Below are 24,370 nucleotides of genomic sequence, written 5' to 3' on the forward strand. Positions count from 1 at the left end.
TAAATTTTTGGACCACAAACGGTGAGGAAAACCGCCCTGCACGGAACTGCATCAACCTCTCCCTCCATTTTGTTGGTCACAAAATACTGATCCAGGCGGTCAATAAAATCCTCCCAATCCTCGCCATCCACGAATCTCTCCAGAATTCAGTAGTGACTATTGTACATGCGAAGGTTCTTAAGTTACTTCGTCACCAAATGTAACGAATGTAATGACTCAAAAGACTTGTTCCTGTAAACCTGATCCAACTTTATGTGCGCCCAAAGTAATCCGCGCGACATGGTACCCGCGCTTATATACCAGTGACCGCGCACGGGCGCGTACAGCCTGATGACCTCCGACAGTGGCGCCCCCTGGTGTCTGATGACCCCAAGCATAAATACATAACACCTCCCTAGGTATAGCACTGTGAGAGCACCTTCATCATACAGACTGAAACGGTTCAAGAAGGCAGCTCACCACCACCTTTCCAAGGGGCAATTAGGGATGGGCAATAAATGCTGACATCGCCAGCGATGCCCACATCCCAGGAATGAATAAAAACAAGTTTTTGATTAAACACAAGCACTTGTTAAACGTTTTGTAAAAATATACACATCAGAAGCACAGACACTAGTTTTAGCAACGAGTGAGAATCAGACTACTTAGGAAGCCCACGTTAAGTGTTCAGACGCGTGTAACACTCATTTCTTCCGTGACACCAGCCACCTCTGCTTTGTTCCAATGTTAAAATCACACTCTCAAACCACATCATCAGGACTGACATTTAAGCCTTGCTGCTCACCTGGCCTATTATCTCTCAGCATTACCTGTTTCAGGCCTCAGGTTTGGGTTTAATTTCCTTCAAACCACATTTGACATTTGTACCTCAGTTACATGGCAAAGAACAGCAGGCAGCTCCTTCACACCAGCTCATGACGTGTTACTTGTGAGAGTGTAGAGCAAGATGAGGCCATTCAGCCCAACTCAATCCACAGACCATACATTTTTCTATTAATTTATTGGATGTGGGCGTCGCTGGCAAGGCCGGCATTGATTGCCCATCCCTAATTGCCTCTTGAGAAGGTGGTGGTGAGCCGCCTTCTTGAGCCGCTGCAGTCCGTGAGGTGACGGTGCTCCCACAGTTCAGCAGCCAATTTGCGCACAGCAAGGTCCCACAAACAGCAATGTGATAATGACCAGATTGTCTGTTTTAGTGATGTTAATTGAAGGATAAATATTGGACCAGGACCGGGGAGAACTCCCTTGTGCTTCTTCCCAATCAGACTATGGGATCTTTAACGTCCACCCGAGAGGGCAGTAATCAAGTGAGGTTTGGCCCACAACTTTTGAGCAACAATATATTTTGAACTGAAATCCAAAAGATGAGACATTAAACAATATTAATTTGCCTCAGTCACACAATGTGGTGCATTCACCCCCTGGGCCACTGAGAGGGGCAAACTCTCTTGCAATGGACACAAATGCAGTCCATCAAATAACAACAACACTTCTCGTTCATTGGTTCAACATGTCATCCAAAAGACAGCACCTCACTGGGAGTGCCAGCCTAAATTTATGTGCTCAAGTCCCTGGAATGTGACTTGAACCCACAACCTTCTGACCCAGAAACAAGAGTGCTACCCACTGAGCCACAGCTGACACCAGTAATGTCAAGCTAAAAGAAAAAGGCAGATGACCTACCTGCACTGATCCCGTCTCCATGGTTACAGGTGAACATTTGGCAAAATCAGCAGAAGGGCAGTCAAATTCTGGGGAGAAATAGGGAAAAAATGAACCACAACAGAATGTTATCATTTTTCTTCCCATATCCAAAAATATCAAAAAGGCAATCTACAAATATATAACAGTATCAGGGATCCATGAAAATGTAATAAGTTCATTCGAAAGAAACAAGCTCTCGAGTATTTTTGTTCAAGACATTGAACAAGCGCATTATAGAAAGCAGCATTAAAAGATTCTCTTTATAATCATCCTTTTGGCTCAGTGGGCAGCACTCTCGCCTCTGAGTCAGAAGGTTGTGGGTTCAAGTCCCACTCCAGGTACTTGAGCACAAAAATCTAGGCTGGCACTCTCAGTGCAGTACTGAGGGGATGCTACACTGTCAGAGGTGCTGTTTTTCAGATGAAACCCAGTCTGCTCTTTCAATGTGATAGCGACTAGATAATCTGTTTTAGTGGTGATGGTTGATGGATAAATGTTGGCCACGACATGGGGCAGAACTCCCCAGTTCTTCTTCGAAATAGTGCCCCAGGAATTTTTACATCAACCTGAGAGAGCAGGTTTTAACGTCTCATCCGATAGATGGCACCTCTGACAGTGCAGCATTCCCTCAGCACTGCACTGGCGCATCAATCTCACAGCTCAAGGACAGAAAGAACAAACAAATGGAATAAAATGTAAAGGTCTTACCAACACAGGTACCACTGTGATTCAGTCTGGTGCCTCCAGAAGATGATATAAAGCCAGGTTTACAGGTGCAGGTATAACTCCCCACTGTGTTGCTACAGTTAGCATTAGGGCCACACTGGTTCAAACGACATTCATCAATATCTGTAACAGAGAACAGAAGATTATCATATTGTATGCGATGAACAATGGGCATCCATTACAGTGTGTGTGTGTATATGCTCACACTGTGGGAGCAAGAGTCCGTATTACCCGAGTACCTCGCTCTGCTTTATGAGCAGTCTGTGAGTTAATAGTTAAAATAGCTTTCTGATGAGCATGGGTTGGAAATTGTGAGAGGATTTTATATCAAGAATGCCTTCACAGGGAACTACAATAGTAGAATGTGCAAGAGTCAGTTAGCCATATCTGAAATGGTCTGGGATGGATCAGCTTGGTCACTTGTGTTTATGGGAATGTGAAGTTAGAATCACGGAATGGTTACAGCACATAAGAAGGCCATTCGGCCCGTCGAGCCCGTGCCGGCTCTCTGCAAGAGCCCTTCAGCTAGTCCCACTCCCCCGCCCTTTCCCCGTAGCCCTGTATTTTCTTTTCATTCAGGGACTTATCCAACTCCCTTTTGAAAGCCACGATTGAATCTGCCTCCTCCACCCTTTCAAACAGCACATTCCAGATCATAACTACTTGCTACGTAAAAACGTTTTCCCTCATGTCGCCTTTGGTTCTTTTAACAATCGCTTTAAATCTGTGTCCTCTGGTTCTCGAGCCTCCCGCTAATGGAAACAGTTTCTCTCGATCTAATTTCTCTCTGCCTGGCTGCGGATAGTATAAAGTTTCCTGCATTGCTACAACTGAGTATGTGAGCAATCTGCTGTTTCAAGTAACAAAGCGAAGAAGAACAAGGAAGCAGTCCCACACACACGTTTCTATATGTGTACATGTGCGTGAAATACCCGGATAAACCACTTCAAATAGACATCGGGGCCAACTTCAGACTAAATGGGCACAGTCAGGGCATAATGCATGCGATAAATTGAGTGGAATTCAATTCGGCCTGAATTTTCTCCATTGCATGATCCATTCTATTTTCTGATGGGCTAAGGGGAAAGCTCCCATCATAATCAGGCAGGATCATTACTAATATAATGGGGCAGAAATCCTGGCCTCTTCGGGTCCGTACGGAGTGTGTATGGACCCGGGAAGGCATGGCAAAAGCTGGTTTTCCGCGTGCAATGCGCATGCGTCAAAAAACGGCTTTTCCGATCTGTCAAGCTCTGGCTTGGCAGATCCTCCATATCCCCACAACCAGCACATTCGCATGGGCAAGATTGCGGTATGTGCCCATATCTTGCCCAGCACGTGTCCTGAAAACTCTTGCGCTTGATACAAAAAGATATAAAAATAAAATATAAAAAACACATTTTAATGTTAAAAACCCTGCCCACTAAGGTATGTTTATTTTAAACACAAATTACAAAACTTTTTAAAAAATCGCAAAAATAATAATTCATTTATTAATTTTAACTTCAATTAATTTTAATTATGTGAGGTGTGTTTTTTATTTTTTATTATGGTGTTTAGTGTGTTTCTTTTCTTTTTCCTCATTAATAGCAATGAGAACTGGTAGATACGGAGTTCCCATTGCTATTAATTGGGAATACCGTACCTGATTGGCTGAGCAGTCACACGTGACTGCACCGTCTGCGCGGGAACCTGGAGGACGGGAGTGCGCTCCACAGTGCGGGAAGAGAAGGCCTCCCCACCGGAATCCCACGCTCCTCCCGGACCACCAGGTACTTTCCGAAAAATTCCCCGGTCGGAGGCGCTCGTCCGAAAGAAGCCTCCAACCTGAATTTCAGGGCTATCATAATACCACTCCAAAAACTTGAGAACAGAAATCTAGGCTGATGCTCCATTTCAGTGCTGAGGGAGTGCTGCGCTGTCGGAGGTGCAGTCTTTCACAGGAGATGTTAAACCGAGGCCCCATCTGCTCTCTCAGGTGAACATAAAGGATCCCAGGGAATAATAGCGAAGAAGAGCAGGGGAGTGATCCCCGGTGTCCTAGCCAATATTTATCCCTCAACCAACATCACAAAAACAGATTATCTGGTCATTATCTCATTGTTGTTTGTGGGAGCTTGCTGTGCGGAAATTGGCTGCTCCGTTTTCTACATTACAACAGTGACTGCACTTCAAAAGGTATGTAATTGGCTGTAAAGTGCTTTGGGACATCCGGGGGTGGTGAAAAGTGTTATAGAAATGCCTTTCCTTTTCTTTGCCGTTGATGTAACGTTATGTTGCTCCTCCTGATACCTCCAAGCCTCAGATGTCGAGAGGTTCAGCAGTCTTTTCAAACAGGAGTCATTTAAAGGAGATCTTTCGCCGACACCAGCTACTTCAGCAACTTTGTTTTGCATGCTGCAAGTGTCTTGTCGATAATTTGAAGCACTCTGCTTGTCAAGGGGAGTTTGTGGGACGGAATGTGGTGTGATCATTTCGCCACATGACGTGTGTCAACCATGTCTCAGTGGGTAGCACTCTCGCCTCTGAGTCAGAAGGCTGTGGGTTCACGTCCAGCTCTAGGGACTTGAGCTACTATCTAAAGCTGACGCTTCAGAGCTGAGGCACTGCTGCAACTTCAAAGGCTCTGTTTACACGTGATGTTAAATTGAGGCCTGTAAGTGGAGTTATCCCCGGTGTCCTGGGGCCAATATTTATCCCTCAACCAACATCACTAAAACAGATTATCTGGTCATTATCACAGTTGCTGTTTGTGGGAGCTTGCTGTGCGCAAATATGGCTGCTGCGTTCCCTACATTACAACAGTGACTACACTGCAAAAGTGCTTCGTTGGCTGTAAAGTATTTTGGGATTCCCTGAGGTTGTGAAAGGCGCTATACAAATGCAAGTCTTTCCTTCTTTATTTGTACTCTGTGAATCCCATTGGGCGACAAGGAAGAAAATGAGGATGAGGATGTTGAGGTGAACTTTGAGGGAAAAAAATTCTCAAATCATTAGTTTTAATGAAGAAAATATCTGCTTGAAATCCTTCCTCAAGATTAGAGCCCAGCGTTGTGGGATTCGATGCCAGTGGCTTGGCGATGCACAGGGAGCCCCTGATTATGTTGAAGTTCCTGTTTACAGTCAAGAGCTTAAGAACAGAAGGACATAAAAAATAGGATTCTATTCTAAGGTAGGTGAAGTTAATTTATTAATCATCACTTGTGGGGGAGTCCAAATCCAGAGCAAGTGTCCCTCTAAGCTGTGCTAAGTTCTGTGTGGCCTGTTTCTTTCAATGCATGGTCCCTTCACATTCTGCAGACGTGCGATATTTACAATTGAAAAGCTTGAATCATAGAAATCATAGAAAATTACAGACCCCCACCATCCTCCAGGTGAAACAATTTCCCCTCAAATCCCCTCTAAACCTCCTACCAATTACGTTAAATCTGTGCCCCCTGGTTATTGACCCCCCCTACTAAGGGAAATAGGTCCGTCCGATCCGCTCTATGTAGGCCCCTCATAACTTTATACAATTAAATATCCCCTCGGCCTCCTCTGTTCCAAGGAAAACAAACCCCAGCCTATCCCAATCTTTGCTCACAGCTAAAGTTCTCCAGTCCTGGCAACGTCCTCGTAAATCTCCTCTGCACCCGCTCTGGTGCGATCACATCCATCCTGTGATGTGGTGACCAGAACTGTGAGCGGCCTGCGCAGGACCTTGCCGATTACAGCGCGGTCTCGCGCACTCACACAGCTTACAGGGAGCGTTGGTCAGAAATATTTGTTCCCTGTAATTTATTTTGGCCGTTCTAAATACTGCGCATGTGCAGATATTTGTATTGAGCACCCGCATACACAGATATTTGTATTGAAAACCCGCATGTGCAGGTATTTGTATTGAGCACCCGCATGCGCAGGTAGTTGTATTGAAAACCCGCATGCGCAGGTATTTGTATTGAAAACCCGCATGCACAGATATTTGTATTGAGCACCCGCAAGCACAGGTATTTGTATTGAAAACCCGCATGCGCAGGTATTTGTATTGAAAATCCGCATGCGCAGATATTTGTATTAAGCACCCGCATGCGCAGGTACTTGTATTGAAAACCCGCATGCGCAGATATTTGTATTGAGCACCCGCATGCGCAGGTACTTGTATTGAAAACCCGCATGCGCAGATATTTGTATTAAGCACCCGCATGCGCAGGTACTTGTATTGAAAACCCGCATGCGCAGGTACTTGTATAGAAAACCTGTATGTGCAGGTGCCCTGGAGCACTGTATGGCTCTGCAGTTGCACAGCTTACAGGGAATATTGGTCATATCTATATATATGTGTAGGATAGTAACTGATAAATCCAATCGGAAATTCAGGGGAATCGTCTTTACCCAGAGGGTGGTGAGAATGTGGAACTTGCTGCCACAGGGAGTGATTGAGGCAAACGACACAGTTGCACTTAAGGGGCAGCTAGATAAACACATGATGGAGAAAGGAATAGAACTGATGCTGATGGGGTGAGATGAAAAGGGGTGGGAGGAGGCTCGTGTGGTGCATAAACGCCAGCGTGGGCCGGTTGGTCCCAATGGCCTGTTTCTGTGCTGTGCACTCGATGTAACATAGAAACATAGAAAATAGGTGCAGGAGTAGGCCATTTGGCCCTTTGAGCCTGCATCACCATTCAATATGATCATGACTGATCATGCAACTTCAGTACCCCATTCCTGCTTTCCCTCCATTCCCCCTGATCCCTTTAGCCTTAAGGGCCACATCTAACTCACTTTTGAATATATCTAACGAATTGGCCTCAACAACTTTCTGTGGTAGAGAATTCAACAGGTTCACAATTCTCTGAGTGAATAAGTTTCTCTTCATCTCGATCCTAAATGGCTTACCCCTTATCCTTAGACTGTGACCCCTGGTTCTGGACTTCCCCAACATCGGGAACATCCTTCCTGCATCTAACCTGTCCAATCCCGTCAGAATTTTAAATGTTTCTATGAGGTCCCCTCTCATTCTTCTAAATTCCAGTGAATATAAACCTAGTCGATCCAGTCTTTCTTCATATGTCAGTCCTACCATCCCGGGAATCAGTCTGGTGAACCTTCGCTGCACTCCCTCAATAGCAAGAATGTACTTCCTCAGATTAGGAGGCCAAAACTGTACACATCATTCAAGGTGTGGCCTCACCAAGGCCCTGTACAACTGCAGTAAGATTCCATGTGATCATTAAACTGAGGATTCAAAAAATCTCCCTGTTACATTGTTCACCACCAAAGTTCTGGGTCCAATGAGATTCCCAATAATGGCTCAACCATTCTGTCGCCCAGGCCCCAAGCTCTGGAACTCCCTCCGTCTCTCTCCTCCTTTAAGATGCTGCTTTGACCAAGCTTTTGGTCACCTGCCCTAATTTCTCCATATGTGACTCGGTGTCCAATTTTTTTGTCTCTTAACACTCCTGTGAAGTGCCTAGGGACGTTTCACTACGTTAAAGACGCTATATAAATGCAAGTTGTTGTTTACCTCGACATCGATTCCCGTATCCGGTAAAATATGTTTCTCCAGATAATTGTGCAAAGCCTTCGCTGCAGATACAATAGAAACTTCCCTCGGTATTGTGACAGGTTGCATTGCTGCCGCATATTGTCGCAGTCGTGTAACACTCATTATAGTCTGTAAGAAAATATAGAAACATGAAATAATTTCAAAGCCTTCAGTTTTTTGCCATTGAATGCTACGATGCCCATTGACTGGCTGAGAGTATAACGTGCCACAAATGGGAGACACCAGTGGACAGCAGGCATGTTGCTGGAAATCAGTCCACTGCACTACGTCCGATCTTTTGTGCAGCTTTACAAAATGAAGTAGAGCTACCGATGGCGGTCCTGTGCCTTCCTGGAAGCGTAGGGCTACATTGTCGGTCTGGTAGAAGTTATCCGTTTTGATTAGCGTGGTACACAGGGTTAGCTGTGAATTTTCGCAATCTTTGAGGATTAGCAAATGGCCTTTCATTGAACCAGTGCAATTTCTGGGTAAAAATCATGTCAGTTGCCTCAGAAAGCTCCCTGCCCCCCCCACACCCCACCCCACCCCCAATGCTTTTTATAACTTACTCATTCCCTTTTGGTTTGGCACATTTTCAGTATCTGGATCCTTTCAGCTAGAAAGCAGAGAGGTCTTTTTTGAGGGGGGGAAATGCGTAGTGTAATGTATGCACCTGCGCGAATGTTCACAGGTTTGTAGAGCTGTTGATGCGCGCTGTCGGGTTCGGGACGCATTTCGTCGCCCGGATCCGACGTTTGTACGCCGCCGCGGAGTGTCTGATTAACGGGTTAACGGGTCCTTGATGGTGCCCCTTCGCTTTGGGAGAGGGGTGCGCCAGGGATGCCCCATGTCCGGCCAGTTATATGCCATTTGCGTGGAGCCTTTCCTGCGCCTCCTGCGGACGAGGTTGACGGGACTGGCTCTGCAAGGGCCGGGCGTGGAGGTCGTCCTCTCGGCTTACGCCGATGACGTGTTCCTCACGGTAGAGGATCCCGTTGACCTGCGGAGGATGCGCGAGTGCCAAGAGATTTACTCAGCCGCATCCTCCGCCAGGATCAACTGGGAGAAATGTTCCGGACTCCTGGTGGGTCAGTGGCGGGTGGACTCCCTGCCGGAGGAGCTCAGGCCTTTTGCCTGGAGCACGACCCATCTCCTCTATCTGGGAGTCTACCTTAGCCCCGACGAGAAAGCCTGGCCGGCGAATTGGCAGGAGCTGGAGGCCAAGGTCGGCGCTCGCCTAGGGCGCTGGACAGGACTGCTCCGAGTGCTGTTCTACAGGGATCGAGCGCTCGTCATAAACCAGCTGGTGGCCGCTATGCTGTGGTACCGGCTGGTCACTTTGACCCCTCCCCTGTGTTTATCACCAAGATACAGAAGAAGCTGGTGGACTTCTTCTGGAACAACAGGAAGCACTGGGTCTCTGCTGCGGTCTTGAGTCTCCCGCTTAGGGAGGGCGGTCAGTCGTTGGTGTGCATCAGCGCCCAGCTAGCGACTTTCTGCCTTCAGACCCTGCAGAGATACCTTTACGTCGAGCTCCCTCCTAGGTGGCGTGCGCTGGCGACGTATTTCTTCCGCCAGCAGCACGGCCTCAACTACGACACGCAGCTCCTGTTTGTGAGCTTGGGGGGTGTCAGGACCGCCGTCCAGGAGCTGCCTGTATTTTACAAGGAACTCACCAGGGTCTGGAACAACGTCTCCACCAAGCGCAGCTCTCCACCAGCTGGAGTTGGCGGGTGTCCTGCAGGAGCCGATGCTCGGGAATCCGTACCTCCACGACCGAGGTTTTAGGTGGCAGTCAGACAAGAGAGCTGTGGCTGGTGAGGTGACCAGGGTCAGGGACCTGCTCGATGGCGGAGGTGCGGGCTGGATGGCGCCAGACACGCTGGCGCGGCGCCTAAATTCGGCCGACGTCCGCCGCGCAGCCGATGCCATCGAGTCGCTAAAAACAGCTCTGGGCCCTGACTCCGTTAGGTGCATCGAGGAGGCTTAAGCACGTGGGGAGATCCCTTCCGAACTGACCCCCGTCCGGACGGAATTCCTCATCGGCGCCAAACCCCGGAACCTCCCTCGGGAGCCGGCGCCTCACAACTTGAGCCGCCTCGCGGAAATCCCCTCCGTGCCTTTCAGTTCCGTGCGGAGGGGTTTCCTGTACGGGCTGCTCCTGCACATTCTCAACTTTGCCATCCTCGTCTGCTGTCCGGACACGCCATGGCGTACCATCTTGCCGTCCGGAGGAGGCGGGGGTCCCCGATGGAGGGCACTCTACACGGGAGTCCTCCCACTATTCATCGGGGACTTGGCCTGGAGGGTGGTGCACGGAGCAGTCCCGTGCAATAAATTTTTAAGTCAGTTCACGGGCTCCCAGGCCGCCTGCAATTTCTGCGGTCTGGAGGTGTCCATGTTCCATGTTTTATGGAATGTGCAAGGTTGCAGCCCCTGTTCCAATATTTAAAGGGGCTGCTCCTGAAATTCTGGCTGCACTTCAGTCCCACACTCCTGATCTTTGGGCACCCTGTGCGGAGGGGAGCAGGTAGGTCCGAGGGCCTCCTCGTAGGACTGCTCCTGGGCACGGCCAAGGGTGCCATCAGCTGGTCCAGGCAGCGGGCGGTCGAGGGGGTCGTTCAGCCTGACTGCCTGCCTCTCTTCCGTGCCTACATTCAGGCCAGGGTGTCCCTAGAGATGGAGCACACGGTGTCCACTGGTATGCTCATGGCCTTCCGCGAGAGGTGGGCGCCGGAGGGACTGGAGTGCATCATCATGCCCGGCAACCAAATTTTAATTTGATTTTATGATTTAAAGTTTAATCTGTTTTAATTGCTGGGGTTTTTAGTGTCCCCCTCCCCTTTTATAGGGGGCACTTGTAAACTTTATGATTTTATTGCCCAAAAAAAAAATCACAAAAAACAAAAGTAAAAAAAAAAAAGAGGGCAGGTATAAGTGTCTGGAGTGTCCCCCAGATCGGGGGGCACTCGATCTAATGTTTGTTTTGTACTCCCTAAAAGAGTTGTAGAGCTGTTGAATTTGAAGGGGCAGCTCCTCAAATTCTGGTTGCACTTCAGTCCTTTGCTCCTGATCTTTGGGCACCTTGAGCGGAGGGGAGCGGACAGGTCGGAAGGCCATTCGTAGGACTGCTCCTGGGCATGGCCAAGTGTGCCATCAGCCGGTCCAGGCAGCGGGCGGTCGAGGGGGTCGTTCAGCCCGACTGCCTGCCTCTCTTCCACGGTTACATCCGAGCCAGCTATCCCTGGAGATGGAGCACGCGTTGTCCACCGGTACGCTCGTGGCCTTCCACGAGAGGTGGGCGCCAGAGGGACAGGAGTGCATCATCACCTCCAGCAACCAAATTTTAATTTGATTTAAGTTTACTGTCCGAAGTTTAATTGGTTTATTTTGTCAGTTTTAGTGCCCCCCCTTTAATCAGGGGGCACTTGATTATTGTTTCAGCTAAACTAGTTGTAGAGCTGTTGAACCAAATTCTAATTTGATTTGTTTAATGTCCACAAAGTTTAATTTGTTAATTTATCAGTTCCAGTGCCCCTTTAATAAGGAGGCATTTGATTTATAGTTTTACATTAAAATAGTTGTAGAGCTGTTGAGTTGTGAGTGACTTAGCCAGTCACGTGATGTTCACAAGACTCAATAAAACCCCAGCCAGTTGGGTCTAGGTCATCCACGATGAGGTATGCAGTTGCGAGCCTAGTGGATGAACTGGTAATGTGTAGTGTGATTGTTAAACCTTTGTTAATAAGCCAACTAGTTCTTAATAGCAATGTGCTGCTATGAATTCTTAAGCAAAGAACCAATGAAGCAAATACATTACAAGTAGTATAGTTTTTCTTCAGTAAATCCTGTTGCTGTCAAATTGAGGACAACATGATAACCTCTCCTGAAAACGAACATTTCAGCAGGGCTATCATGGCATGCACAATACATTTAATGGAGTGATGTGAACCTGAATTAATACTTTCAGATTGCAAGAGGTGAGGTTGATATTCTGAAATATGATGGCCTTCTACATGCAAATGTCACATGTGATCTCCTGGACTAGTTTTATTTGCCAAGATAGGTCAGAGAGGAATTTCCCAGATGTTTTTTTCCCAAATTGGCTTGGGTTATTTATCTGTTTTTTTGCCTCTCCCAGGAGATCACATGGTTTTGGGTCGGTGGGAGTGTATATGTTGTGATACACAAGGTATTGTCTGCATGCCTGACACGAGACTCCCAAAACAAGCGCTCCACTCGGAGCTCCGACACGGCAAGCGAGCTCCAGGTGGGCAGAGGAAACGCTTCAAGGTCAGCCTCAAAGTCTCCTTGATAAAATTGCAACCATCTCCACCGACACCTGGGAATCCCCGGCACATGACCTCCCAAAGTGGAGGAGAAACAGCCATGAGGCGCCGAACTCCTCGAGTCTCTTGGCCGAGAGCAAGCAAAAGTCAAGCGCAAACAGCGGAAGGAGTGTGTGGCAACCCAAGCCCCCCACCCACCCGTCTCTCCAATCACCATCTGCCCCACCTGTGACAGAGACAGAAGGTCCCGCATTGGACTCATCAGTCACCTTAGAACTCATTTCTAGTGTGGAAGCAAGTCATCCTCGACTCCGGGGGGACTGCCTATGATGGTGACGCTTGTTCGTATGTTCGTAAACCTATCTCGCGATCTTGAGAAGTCCCTCCCATTGTGTCCACTTAATGCTTGACAGCCTCCCAAGCAGGCTGACGAACTGGTGCTCAATATACTTCTGCAGCCCATACCCTCGGCCCTACTTTCCCTCAAAATGCTGAAAGACACTCAACTCGACTGATAGCTTATTCTAGATACCCTTTCTAATTTTTTGATCAAGGCGTCAAAATAATTGCATGGTATACATCTACTCTGTTGCTCACTGGGCAGCGAGCGGTGAGTTTTGTGGGTCAGATGCGTCTGTTGAGGACTGGGATGACTATAAAGGGGAAACTGTAGCCTATTGTGGGACCCCGAGCTAGAGCAAGGAATGAGCAATGAAGAATGCACTACAGACAAAAATATTGGCCCTGAATTCACGGCCCTGGGGGTTGCGTACGAGGTGCGCATGCGTCCATGGGGGTCCCCGCAAGTTCCGGGTTTAGGTATGTGAAGCGCACGCGCCTGAACCCAGAACTTATAATCTGTCAAGAATCCTCTCGACAGATCGCACGCATCCAGAGGGAACGGGCCTCTGCGGGCAGAAAGTTGGGCTGTTTGCCCAACCCCTGCCCAGCGAATGCTAGTGAAATTCTTACCACTGATAAAAGCAGACCTTACGCCTTTTATCAGCATAAGACTTTTAAAGGACAGAAAAATACTTTTTTTCCAATAATGTAAACATGTAAAAAGCTGTGAAATAAGTTAAGTTTCTTTGTAAGATATGTAAATTTATTTTTCAAAAAATTATTTTATTTTAAATACTTAATTCAATTCTATTTTGATTAATTTTGTGATGTTTTGTTTGAATGTATTTTCAGTTTCTGTGTATTTTTCGCAGTATCCCCATTCAAAAGTGTGGTGATTCAGTACATACGGAACCCACCACAAGTATGAATGGGGATCCCTCTCCTTTGATTGGTTGGGCCGGCCCATGTGATCTCAGGGACGTGAGTGAAGCGCCTGCATCCCTGCGATACGTGGACCTCTACCCAGGCCTACGTGTAAAGGCCCAGGACCGCCAGTCTCCAAACCCCCCAGAGCGTCAGGTAAATTCATAGACATTTTTCTGATTGGGGGCATCTGCCCGCGGGAAGCCTCCAACTGCAATTTCTAGGCCATTGCTTCAGAATAATTGGCTGTAATTTTACTCACCTCTACAGTAGGACTCGGCGAGGCCAGCGAATTTGTGATCTCCGGAATCTGAGTAAAACCCTTTAGCACAAGTACAGTGAAAACTTCCTTCAGTGTTGTGGCAGATTGCATTGGGCCCACATGGGTTGGAGAGACACTCGTCCTCATCTGCAACGTAAGAAGAGTGATAAACAGGGCGGGTGCAGTGCGTTTAACACGAGTCTCAACACGTTTTCCTTCAGTAAATCCTGTCGCTGCCAACTTGAGGACAACATGAAAAAGAACACCCAATAGGGGCTATCATGGAATGCACAACACATTTAATGGAGTGAATAATACTTTCAGGTCGGACTGCAAGAGGTAGCGTTGATATGCTGAAAGATGAAGGCCTTCTGCATCCAAACCCATCTTGAGAAGTCCCTTCAATTGTGTCCACTTCACCTACTCAACTCAAGCTTCCCTAAATGCTTGACAATCTCCCAAGTGGGCGCACCAACTTGTGCTCAGAAGAACATAAGAAATAGGAGCAGGAGTCGGCCATTTGGCCTCTCGTGCCTGCTCCGCCATTCAATGATCTGATCTTGGCCTCAACTCCATTTCCCCACCCACTCCCCATAACCCTTGACTCCCTTATCGTTCAGAAATTTGTCTATCTCCACCTTAAATATATTCAATGACGCAGCCTCCACAACTCTCTGGGGCAGAGAGTTCCAAAGATTCACCACCCTCTGAGAGAAGAAATTCCTCCTCATCTCCGTCTTAAATGGGCGACCCCTTATTCTGAAACTATGCCCCTTAGTTCTAGATTCCCCACGAGGGGAAACATTCTCTCTGCACCTACCCTGTCAAGCCCCCTCACTATCTTATAAGATCACCTCTCATTCTTTTAAACTCTAAGAAGTACAGGCCCAACCTGCTCAACCTTTCCTCATAAGACAATCCCTTTGTCTCAGGAATTGTACATCCCTGTCATGAGTAAAAATAAAACGGGGAAGGTGGCTCAACCGTGGCTAACAAGGGAAATTAAGGATAGTGTTAAATCCAAGGAAGAGACATACAAATTAGCCAGAAAAAGCAGCAAACCGGAGGACTGGGAGAAATTTAGAATTCAGCAGAGGAGGACAAAGGGTTTAATTAAGAGGGGAAAAATAGAGTGTGAGAGGAAGCGTGCCGGAAACATAAAAACTGACTGCAAAAGTTTCTATAGATATGTGAAGGGAAAAAGATTAGTGAAGACAAACGTAGGTCCCTTGCAGTCGGATTTGGGTGAATTTATAATGGGGAACAAAGAAATGGCAGACCAATTGAACACGTACTTTGGTTCTATCTTCACAAAGGAAGACACAAATAACCTTCCGGATGTACTAGGGGACCGAGAGTCTAGTGAGAAGGAGGAACTGAAGGATATCCTTATTTGGCGGAAAATTGTGTCAGGGAAATTGATGGGATTGAAGCCCGATAAATCCCCAGGGCCTGATAGTCTACATCCCAGAGTACTTAAGGAAGTGGCCCTAGAAATAGTGGATACTTTGATGATCATTTTCCAACAGTCTATCGACTCTGGATCAATTCCTATGGACTGGAGGGTAGCTAATGTAACAGCATTTTTTAAAAAACGAGGGAGAGAGAAAACGGGTAATGATAGACCGGTTAGCCTGACATCAGTAGTGGGGAAAATGTTGGAATCAATCATTAAGGATGAAATTACAGCGCATTTGGAAAGCAGTGACAGGATCAGACCAAATCAGCATGAAAGGGAAATCATGCTTGATAAATCTTCTGGAATTTTTTGAGGATGTAACTAGCAGAGTGGACAAGGGAGAACCAGTGGATATGGTGTATTTGGACTTTCAAAAGGATTTTGACAAGGTCCCACACAAGAGATTGCTGTGCAAAATCAAAGCACATGGTATTGGGGGTAATGTATTGACGTGGATAGAGAACTGGTTGGCAGACAGGAAGCAGAGAGTCGAGATAAACGGGTCCTTTTCAGAATGGCAGGCAGTGACTAGTGGAGTGTCGCAGGGCTCAGTGGTGGGACCCCAGCTCTTTCCAATACATATTAATGATTTAGATGATAGAATTGAGTGTAATATCTCCAAGTTTGCAGATGACACTAAACTGGGTGGCGGTGTGAGCTGTGAGGAGGATGCTAAGAGGCTCCAGGGTGACTTGGACAGGTTAGGCGAGTGGGCAAATACAAGGCAGATGCAGTATAATGTGGATAAATGTGAGGTTATCCACTTTGGGGGCAAAAACACGAAGGCAGAATATTATCTGAATGGCGTCAGATTAGGAAAAGGGGAGGTGTAACGAGACCTGGGGGTCATGGTTCATCAGTCACTGAAAGTGGACATGCAGGTACAGCAGGCGGTGAAGAAGGCAAATGGTATGTTGGCCTTCATAGCTAGGGATTTGAATACAGGAGCAGGGAGGTCTTACTGCAGTTGTAAAGGGCCTTAGTGAGGCCTCACCTGGAATATTGTGTTCACTTTTGGTCTCCTAATCTGAGGAAGGACGTTCTTGCTATTGAGGGAGTGCAGCGAAGGTTCACCAGACTGATTCCCGGGATGGCTGGACTGACATATGAGGAGAGACTGGATCAACTGGGCCTTTATTCACTGGAGTTTAGAAGGATGAGAGGGGATCTCATAGAAACATATAAGATTCTGACGGGACTGGACGGGTTAGATGCGGGAAGAATGTTCCTGATGTTGGAGAAGTCCAGAACCAGGGGACATAGTCTTAGGATAAGGGGTAGGCCATCTAGGACTGAGATGAGGAGAAACTTCTTCACTCAGAGAGTTGTTAACCTGTGGAATTCCCTGCCGCAGAGAGTTGTTGATGCCAGTTCATTGGATATATTCAAGAGGGAGTTAGATATGGCCCTTACGGCTAAGGGGATCAAGGGGTATGGAGAGAAAGCAGGAAAGGGGTACTGAGGGAATGATCAGCCATGATCTTATTGAATGGTGGTGCAGGCTCGAAGGGCCAAATGGCCTACTCCTGCACCTATTTTCTATGTTTCTATGAATCTACCTCGTGAACCTTCCCTAAACTGCCTCCAATGCAAATATCTCCCTCCTTAAATAAGGAGACCAAAACTGTACGCAGTACTCCAGGTGTGGCCTCACCAACGTACAATTGTAGCAGGACTTCCCTACTTTTATACTCCATCCCCCTTGCAATAAAGGCCAACATTCCATTTGCCATGATAAAGGAGAAACCTATTGTGAGACCAGAGCTAGAGCAAGGACTGGGCAATGAAGAATGCACTACAGACAAAAATATTGCTTCAGGATAATGGCTATCTTTTTACTCACCTCTACAGTAGGACTCGTTGACACCAGCGAATTGGTGATCTCCAGAATCTGAGTAAAACCCTTTACCACAAGTACAGTCAAAACTCCCTTCTGTGTTGTGGCAGATTGCATTGAGCCCACATGGGTTGGAAAGACACTCGTCCTCATCTGCAACATAAGAAGTGTGATAAGCATGGCCTCTCACCTTTTGGATCTGGGTTCCAAATCTAGCTCATGCTCGCAAATAATTGCCTCTGTGTGCGAGAAATAAAGGTCTTTCATGAAATGAGTTTGAGTCATCTTAATTTGCTGATGGGCAAAGACACATAAAACAATTCTGAGATTAACAATTAAAATGAGCAAAATAGCAAATAGCAAACCTGTGCATGAAGGCCAAAGGATTTCACCCTCAAAACCTCTCTGATAAAGTGCAACATCCCCACCAACACCTGGGAGTCCCTGGCCAAAGACTGCCCTAAGTGGAGGAAGTGCATCCGGGAGGGCGCTGAGCACCTCGAGTCTCATCGGCGAGAGCATTCAGATAATAGCGCACGCAGCTGAAAGAGCGTGCGACAAACCAGTCCCACCCTCCCTTTCCCTCAACGACTATCTGTCCCACCTGTGACAGCGACTGTGGCTCTCGTATTGGACTGTTCAGCCACCTAAGGACTCATTCTGAGAGTGGAAGCAAGTCTTCCTCGATTCCCAGGGACTGCCTATGATGATGATATGAAAATCTGTAGTTAAAAATCTCACACCACAAATCTTTAGATGTTGCTTCCATTTAATTTCCTTGTAAATAAATGTAACTTGTCGTGTTAACCTGAATGTAACGTTCTCACAGCGTGATATTTCACTGTTAAGATAGGAGAGGGTGGAGGACATGGTTCAAAAAGGCTTTTGAAGGTAGGGAAGAGATGTAGCAAGGGTTAGGGACAGTGTCCCAGAGCGTGGGGCAAGATGGGTGAAGACTCTTTTATTGACAGTGGAGCTGGAGGGAGGTGCGAAAGTATAGTAGACTAGGAATGGAAAAGCAGAAACACAGGACTGGTGTCGGATAGCGATAGGAAGGAATGGAGCTATAGAGAGGTTTGTGTAGATGAGGACGGGGATTCTGAAATTGGTGAGCTGAGGAACAGGAGGTGTTCCAAGTCATTGAGGACAGGGACAATAGATGAGAGGATAGCGTAGTTGACTGTGTAGGGGAGGTCGAAAACCCCCTCATTTTACCCAGAAGAAAAAGGGCTGTGGGATCTGTCTGCGCTGAGATGTGCATTGAAACCAAGATGGTTTGACCTTGGCAGAGCAGTGATTGGACGGGGGAGGACACCGGAGGGCCAATGGTGGGACAGAGTCAGCCCGAAGCATGGGGCTTTCAAGCCAATGGGAGAGCACTTGCTCGAAAACTGTGGGACTGACTCATCGCCATTATCGGGCTATTGTCTTCCCCATGTTTTCACTATGGAGGGAAATTATGCAGATCTTCAGAAAACTAGGGAACCCAAAACAAACCAAGGGCCTACACAATGGCTACAGGAGGCCAACACAATCAACACCCACTCAAACCTTGAGTAGGTTAACATCAGTGGAAAAAAACCCCGCAATAATCTAAAACTGCTGCATTTTTTAAATCACGAAGCCCACCAATGGGAAGGATCGATTTCAGCAGGAGAGGCGGACTGGATAATCTGGCTATAAAAAGGGGTTTCTGACGCATTGTGTGTGGTTCCCTGCTCTTGTGATCCAACAACCAGCAAGCCTCACGACACTGAAGGAAAACCAGTGTCCGAAGACACCGAAGATAGAAGAAACAAACCACCAGTCGTGAGTATAACCTCTGGTCCCCGGAACTCCCAACTCAGTTAGGCCAGGAAAGGTGGGAGGTTGGGCATTGTACTGCTAAACTTGTGTAAAGTTTTTCGCTGTGTACGTTTAGTGGGATTTAGGGGGATTGTTTTGTTGGTGTATTGCTGTTTGTTGAGATACACCTTGTCAAATAAATTGGAAGCCTAAAGTTCCTCTTGGAATCACCTTGTCACAGTTCTATTGTAATACATCTCCTGATCCTGAGTCTTATGTCAGAACAGTGTAAGGGAAGCTGGGAGCGCCTCGAAAACGCTCAACTGTGTGTCACAGGCTAGGGAAGAAGGGGTTAGGAGTGTTTGACACTCACAGGTGCCTCACAGGCTAGGCATAAGCTGTGGTGATGCAACAGTCTCAAAACCCCCTTCATAAGCTGTGGACACAGTCTCTCCAGAGGTGCTCTTGCAGCACTCAGGGTGCCTCACAGGCCAGGCATAAGCTGTGAGGACAGAAGCTCAGAGAGAGACACCCAAGACACAACAACACTCCTCGAGAACCCCTTACAGAACATGGTGACCGCGGCAGGACATAAGCAAACAGGAGGTGTTAATATAACAGATGAGGTGATAAGAGAGGAAACTAAAATGGAGGAGAGAATTTCCTCATACATTTTTGGCAAGGTGAACCTCACCAAACCTTGGGTGCAAGCCCTCACTCGGGCAGAGCGCCCAGTGGATGCTGCTGCTCAGTGGACAGCAGGGAAGAACCACAACCACAGGGTGGAAAAGGCCATCTGGCTTATCTGCCTCACCCGCCAAGTCCGAAAGCTCGACCAGCGGGTGAAGGACTTGGAACAGAGTCTTCAGAAATCAGAGGAGCTCTCTGCTATCCGGGCTGCGGTTGGGGACAACCTGCTGGCCGAATTAGCTGAGGAGCAGCAAGGGAACCGGCAGTTGGAGGAGACCTTCCGAAATAGCCGGGACTATCTTCAGTGTCAGGTCACTGAGGCCAAGGGTAGTGAGGGGTCCCTCCGGGAACAGAACTCACAGTACACCCAGAAAATTTGGGAACTAGAGAATAAATTAAAAGATGTACAGGCAGCCTATAAAGTGACCAGTAGCAGTGAGTTGCAGATCACGGTCCCTGCCAGGAGAGGATGAAAACTCTCACCCACGCTCTATCCCAGGCAAAGGGGATGGTCGCCCTGAGAGGACCTGGAGGGTCCACAGGGGACAAAGGAGAGTATTGGGGAGTAGAGGAGAATCCAAAGGCAAGAGACGCCAGACCACCTCCTGAGGCACCGGTGGTTTGTCCGGTGAGGTACCAGGAGGAGCGGGGCGCGCAAGTAGTAGCATACCCAGGGCTGGGGGCAGGACCAATGTCCCGCTTGGCAGCAGGGATGTAAGGCTCCAGCCGAGGTTCAGTTAAGGGCTGGATCAGGCGACCAGGCACTGTCTGCTGCACCGGGTATAGTGGGACAGCCGGATGTAGAGGGACCAGCGCAGAAAGATCCTGAACCAGGGCGGATGTGCCCGGTCAGGCAGCGCAAGTACGGTCCTCCACAGAGAGGTGGCCAAGGTCAGGGAGCGCTAGAGAGCGACTTTATTATTCCTCATGGAGTTCAATCACTCAGGGCCATGGTGGCCCATTTGGACAAACTCATTTGCAGCGGGGACCCGTCTATCCACTTCATGGAGGTGATGCAGGCAGGGGAAATTAATGGGTGCGATGAGGAAGAGACAGCCAAGCTGCTGCTCTTCTCTCTGGACAGCAAATTGTACCAGGCCCTATCGGCAGAATGCCAGAGGGGGCAGCGTACATTTACTGAGGTCCAGAGGGCCGTCCTTGAGGCTATGGGCTTCGATGACGGCAGTCCTCTCGAACGGGTCACAGGGGAAACCCCGCAGGCGTTTGCGGACAGGCTGTGGGTGGTATACCATGCAGCCTGTGGGGAGCTCCTCGACCGGGCGAATCTTTCCATGGTACAGACCGGCCGCTGGCTGAGGATGCTGGTGGCAAACTGCTTGCCCCGGCTCGAGGCCAGGGCAGAACTGTGGTTCGCTTCCCGGGACCCCAACCTCACCGAGGAAGCAGTGGTCAGGCAACTGGCACTGGTCCAACGGAATGGAGGAGGGGAGGAGGAGAAAACCTCCAAAGGTCGGGTTCCCAAAAGGGAATGGCACCAGGAGGGTGGCCGCTCGTCTGATAAGGAGGGAGTGTGCTACGGGTGCGGGAAAGCTGGGCATTTTAAAAGGGATTGCAGGAGTCCAGTAAAGAGATATGGGGGGAGAAGTCTTTCAGGAGCCGCCCAGAGTGGGGGAAGTGGAGGGAGCTCCTCACCATCCCTTGACGAGATAGTAGCTGGAGTGAGGACAGCACTGGAGGAGACTGGGAAGGTAGCCACAGCAACAGGCAGGGAAGCACCAGCAACCCTGCCAGTACAGAGGCCGTGACTAGCCCAGACCCAGCCTGCATACCTGTGCTCACTAGAATACGACCCCTGGGGACGACCCTGGGTCAAGATGGAGGTTGAGGGTGCATTGGGTACTTACCTTTTGGACACTGGTGCTTCTAGCATGATAGTCCATTCGGAGGACCCCACAACCTCACCTCTATCAAACGGGGTGCCGTATCAACTAGTTGGGTTCACAGGTAATGAGAAGGCTGGGTTTTTCTCAGTTCCGCTCGCAGTTCGTTTAGGAGCACTCCAAACACAATGGAAGTGCATCCTGATGAACTGGGAGCAGGTGGGAAAAGGGATCTTGGGGGCTGATTTCATCATCGCTCACCAGATCCTAGTAGACTTGAGGAATCACTGTCTATGGGGCACAGTGGGCACGGGAGCAGAGGGAGAAGTCATGGTTATTGATAAGAAACAGGGAAAAGGCACTCTGTGTACAATGAAGCCAAAAGTGGGTTACGACCTGGAGGTTCTGGTCAGTAACACCCCGGCCGAGTACCAGGCCGATGTGCAAGCAAATCTTACAGCATTTGCCACCCATAAACACGATTGTGGGAGAGTCACAGGAGTGGAGGTTAGAATAGATGGGGATCCCATGTCCCGCCCGCAAAAGCAGTATGGCTTTCCCCGCGAGGCAGAAGCAGACTTGGAGACAGCTTTAAGCTCGCTTGTCGAGCAGCGTGTTTTGAGACCCATAGCCACCCATGTCAACTCCCCGCTTTGGCCGGTTAGGAAACCAGACAATTCTTGGAGGGCTACGGTGGATTATAGGGTGCTCAATAAAAACATCCCAGCTTGTGCCCCCACAGTAGCGGCGGTTGCGGATCTGATAGGGGAAATCCCTGCATCCGCAACCACGTTCACAGTGTTGGACATATCTAACGGGTTCTGGTTTATCCCTGTACGGAGGGAAGACTAGTACAAGTTTGCCTTCACCTTCCGGGAACAGCAGCATACATGGAGCTGCCTCCCACAGGGCTTTCATAATAGTCCCAGCATCTTTCACCAATGCATGGCGAACTGCTTAAAAGGCTTCAGCCAACTACACCAGCTGGTCCAGTATGTGGACGACCTGTTGTTGTTCACAGACAGCAGTGAGGAACACGGTCCACTGCTGGCCGAACTGTTGGTCTTACTGAAGGAAGAGGGTTTTAAAGTTAACCCCAAGAAAGCCTAGATAGGTCTAGGAGAGGTATAATTCCTGGGCCTGACGATAAGGGCAGGAGAAAGGGCTATTGATGAGGCTAGAAGAAAGGCAATGCAGGGACTCCCTGTCCCTAGGGATGTGTCGGGGGTAAGGTCTTTCCTGGGAATCGCTGGCTACTGTAGGGACTTCATCGAGGACTATGCAGCCACTGCCGCCCCTCTGCTCAGACTCCTACATAAGGGGGTCGAGTGGGAATGGGACAAGGGCTGTGAGGCAGCATTTGTCCGTCTTAAGAGAGACCTGCAGGTAGCACCAGCCCGAGGGGCAATTGGTGGGGGGGAGGAATTCTTCCTGAAGGTGGCAGCCAGTGGCGACAGCTTAAGTGCAGTGTTGCTCCAGGAGTGAAACGGTCAGCTGAGACCAGTGGTGTACTCCTCCAGGGTCCTCACGGAGGTAGAAAAGGGATACTCCAATTGTGAGAGGCACTTGCTTGCCACTCACTGGGCAGTAAAGAGAGCTCAGATCTTTACCGGAGTATCCCCCATTACACTCCTCACCCATCATACCCCGACACAGATGCTGTTGGACGGGAGGATTAAGGACGGGACAGTGAGCAGTGCTAGAATCACTCGCTGGACCCTCCTCCTCTCCCAAATGACTTTAAAGGTCAAGGGCCTCTGAGCCCAGGCTCGCAGCAAATTTAATCTATCCAGGGCAGCCGCATCGATGCTCTGTGGAGGAGGTATGGGACATCAACTTTGGATTTCGGGCAGGGATACACCCCACAGGCGGTGATGTATGTGGTCACACACCCCGAGGAATTCCCTACCCCATTCACGATTTGCTCGGACAGCATGTTCACTTGCAATTCGTGTACAGAGTATCTGGCGATTTGGTCACGCCGGGGGTACACCTCTGCGGATGGGAAGCCCCTTGTGACCAAACCCCTGCTAGAAAAGATCGTGGCTGCAGTGGGAGAAACCGGGGATGTATATATCCATAAGGTAAAGGCCCACTCCAAAACTGAGCCACGGGGGGAAGGTAACCAGCAGACAGACCTCTGGCAAGGGAAGGTGCTTGCACAGGTTGCCCATGGGACCCATACGAGGCAGGCAGGATAGCAGCAGCAAGAAGCAAGCCAGGGACACAAGGGAGCGTAGGGGCGGCTGCGGCCCCGGACCTTAAAGTAGTCCAGATGCAGGATCCGGTCCTGAAGGCTGCCTTGGCTGCTATAAAAAGGGGGAAAAGGCGGAGGGCCCATACAGTGCTGTAGATATTGCTGTGCGGGAAGGCATGTTGTTTAAAGAGGACAAATGGGTAGTGCCGCCACAACACTGGAGGGAATTCCTTCAGCTGGTCCATGAGGGTCCAGGTGTGGGACACCCTGGGCCGGAATCTACCTGGCAATGGGTAGAAAAGGCTGGGTGGTGGCCAGGCCTCCGGGAAGACGTCTGCAACTTCTGTGCGGGCTGTCTGGTTTGCACTGCAAACAACCCAGACCCTCAGAAAAGGAAGGTGTCTATGGGACACGTCAGGCGGGTAGAGGACCATGGCAGTCGATCCAGATCAACTACATCGGACCCCTACCGGCCGCCCAGGGTGGTTATAAATACTGCCTCGTCCTGGTGGATGTGTTTTCCAAGTGGGTGGAAGCCTTCCCTTGCTGAACAGCTACCGCGGTGGGGACTGCAAAATCCTGGTGAGGGAGGTGTTCTCTCGGTGGGGTCTACCTCAAATCGTGGCGTCTGACCGGGGAAGCCACTTCACCGGCCAGGTGATGCAGGCCACCCTAAAGGTGCTAGGGATAAGAGCCAAATGGCATGTCGCCTACAACCCTCAGTCCTCAGGCCCCGTAGAACGCCTGAACCGGACCCTAAAGGAAAGGCTGCGCAAGGAGACGGGAGACT

The 24,370-nt window shown here is 48.9% G+C and overlaps 1 protein-coding gene across 5 annotated transcripts in view; it reads right to left on the reverse strand.

Moving 5' to 3' along the window:
- LOC139237979 (adhesion G protein-coupled receptor E2-like) overlaps positions 1-24,370 on the reverse strand; it is a 121,589-nt gene that overhangs the window by 51,473 nt on the left and 45,746 nt on the right. For all 5 annotated transcript variants that reach the window (XM_070867343.1, XM_070867342.1, XM_070867344.1 and 2 more), the window contains 5 exons: positions 17,074-17,220; positions 13,772-13,918; positions 7,934-8,083; positions 2,413-2,553; positions 1,684-1,751 (listed from right to left, as the gene is read on the reverse strand). In XM_070867343.1, the coding sequence (XP_070723444.1) occupies positions 1,684-1,751; positions 2,413-2,553; positions 7,934-8,083; positions 13,772-13,918; positions 17,074-17,220 (653 nt within the window). The remainder of the gene's footprint in view (positions 1-1,683; positions 1,752-2,412; positions 2,554-7,933; positions 8,084-13,771; positions 13,919-17,073; positions 17,221-24,370) is intronic.

Source organism: Pristiophorus japonicus, chromosome 24 (genome assembly GCF_044704955.1).
Source record: "Pristiophorus japonicus isolate sPriJap1 chromosome 24, sPriJap1.hap1, whole genome shotgun sequence".
Classification (NCBI taxonomy): Eukaryota; Metazoa; Chordata; class Chondrichthyes; family Pristiophoridae; genus Pristiophorus; species Pristiophorus japonicus.